This window comes from Chrysochloris asiatica, unplaced genomic scaffold (assembly GCF_000296735.1).
Source record: "Chrysochloris asiatica unplaced genomic scaffold, ChrAsi1.0 scaffold00211, whole genome shotgun sequence".
NCBI lineage: Eukaryota > Metazoa > Chordata > Mammalia > Afrosoricida > Chrysochloridae > Chrysochloris > Chrysochloris asiatica.
Genome location: NW_006408729.1, coordinates 1,099,445 through 1,101,268, shown reverse-complemented (window position 1 = coordinate 1,101,268; position 1,824 = coordinate 1,099,445). Strand labels below are relative to the sequence as shown.

At 34.1% G+C, this 1,824-nt stretch overlaps 1 protein-coding gene across 1 annotated transcript in view; it reads right to left on the bottom strand.

Annotated features, from left to right (window-relative positions):
- The window catches only part of CENPE (centromere protein E, 312kDa), a 100,245-nt gene that overhangs the window by 90,506 nt on the left and 7,915 nt on the right, over positions 1 to 1,824 (bottom strand). The window contains exons 3-4 of the mRNA XM_006872724.1: positions 722 to 811; positions 485 to 603 (exon numbers count right to left, since the gene is read on the bottom strand). Coding sequence (XP_006872786.1) covers positions 485 to 603; positions 722 to 811 — 209 coding nt within the window. The remainder of the gene's footprint in view (positions 1 to 484; positions 604 to 721; positions 812 to 1,824) is intronic.

Below are 1,824 nucleotides of genomic sequence, written 5' to 3'. Positions count from 1 at the left end.
GTGCATAAGGTTGCTATGGGTCAGTACTGACTCAATGGCACCTAACAACAACAATAGCACCTACAAATAAACTTATGAGAAAATCCCATCCAATTTTCTAAACTCAAAATGAAACCCTACCAAATGATATTCGATTTTACTGATAAAGCTAATTTTAAATCAACTTATAATTAATTAGGTTATCTAGCTTCTTCTCTGTGATTCTTGTTTCCCATTCCTTCTTCTTTACCAAGTCTTCTGAATTATGGCTTTAGTTAATGTTGCCCTTTTGATCTCGAATGGCTGACCATGCCCTGGTATATATACCTCAATAATACCGTTGCCCCTCTATATATCTATCAACTGCTTATATGCCTTTCTTTTTCTCTTCACAGATAATCAAGAGGTAAATGTAAATCTACATCCTTTCATCATTAAAACTGAAGAATGCTATCAAATTTCAACATTTACTTATATGTACAAGAAACTGAGCTAAGTAATTTACCTCTGTAATTTTTTGGAAAATGTCATGAATTGCCCTGGGTATTACTCCCAAGTAATCTTGTGAACCCATCATAGTATATGTTTTTCCTGAAGCAGTCTGTCCATAGGCAAATATAGTCCCTGCAAAAACAAAATACACACGCAAAGATGAGAAATGGTTATAGGGTGTGTAACACTATCTTTATTTGAAGAGGCACACAAAAATAAAATGTTTTTGCAACATGCAGTGAATACAAACCGTTGTAGCCTTGTATGGCAGACTCTATAATTGGTACTGCTATTTCTTCATACACATTTTTAGTAGTTTCATTACTATGAAAGACTCGATCTAAAAACAAAAACAAAACAAAAAGAACTTACATCAAACTTTAGTAGTTACCCATAGAAAATTGTCAAGATATGGAATGACAAAAAGGATCACTGGTGGTGTAGTGGGTTAACTGACAGCCTGCTCCTCTAAAGGTTCAAACTCACCAACTGCTCCATGGGAAAAAGATGAGGCAGTCTGCTTCCTTAAAAAATTACAACCTCAGAAACCCTATGGAGCAGTTCTACTCTTTCACATATGGTTGTTATGATTTGGAATCAACTCCCATGTTAGTGGGTTTTGTAAGATAAAATATTTAAGACATAATATTCCCTTCAATGGATTGGTCATTTGAGAAGTGCGGTGACTCCATATGATAAGCAATGGTCTGCAAACCACAAAATTGGTGGTTCAAGCCCACCAGCTATTCCATGGGAGAAAGAAGAAGCTTTCTCTTACTGCAAAAATTTACTGGAAATATTATACAGGGTGGCTATGAGTTGGAACTGACTCCACAGCATCAAATAACAACAGCAAATTGTTCATTTGAAAATACACATTTATTAGGTAAAATGTGCTAATAGTCACACTACAAGTCAACTATCATGTATACTTTCAAGTGGCAATACAGCACACTGGTTAAGTATGGGGTCTGGAATCAGACTGCCTGGATCCAAATCCTGGTTGTGCCGCTTACAAACTGTGACCTTGAGCAAGGTGGTTAAATGAGTATATGTAACCTTCTTTCTTTCTTTCTTTTTACAAAAGAAAAAAAATAGTGTTTTATTAACTACCACACTGTTATAATACACTTTAAACGTACAATAAGGTAGCTTTTAAATTTGAGGTGGTCTTAAGAATAACAAATGAACAGAATTCCAAATTTTTTTGAAATAGGTGAACTGCTGCAGTTATAGGTATACATTTAGGAAAATTGTATATAGCTCTTACAAGACCAGCAATGTAACTTTTATTTTGAACATTTTAATAATTGAAAATATAAACAATTAAAAGATAAAAAGAAAATACAGCAT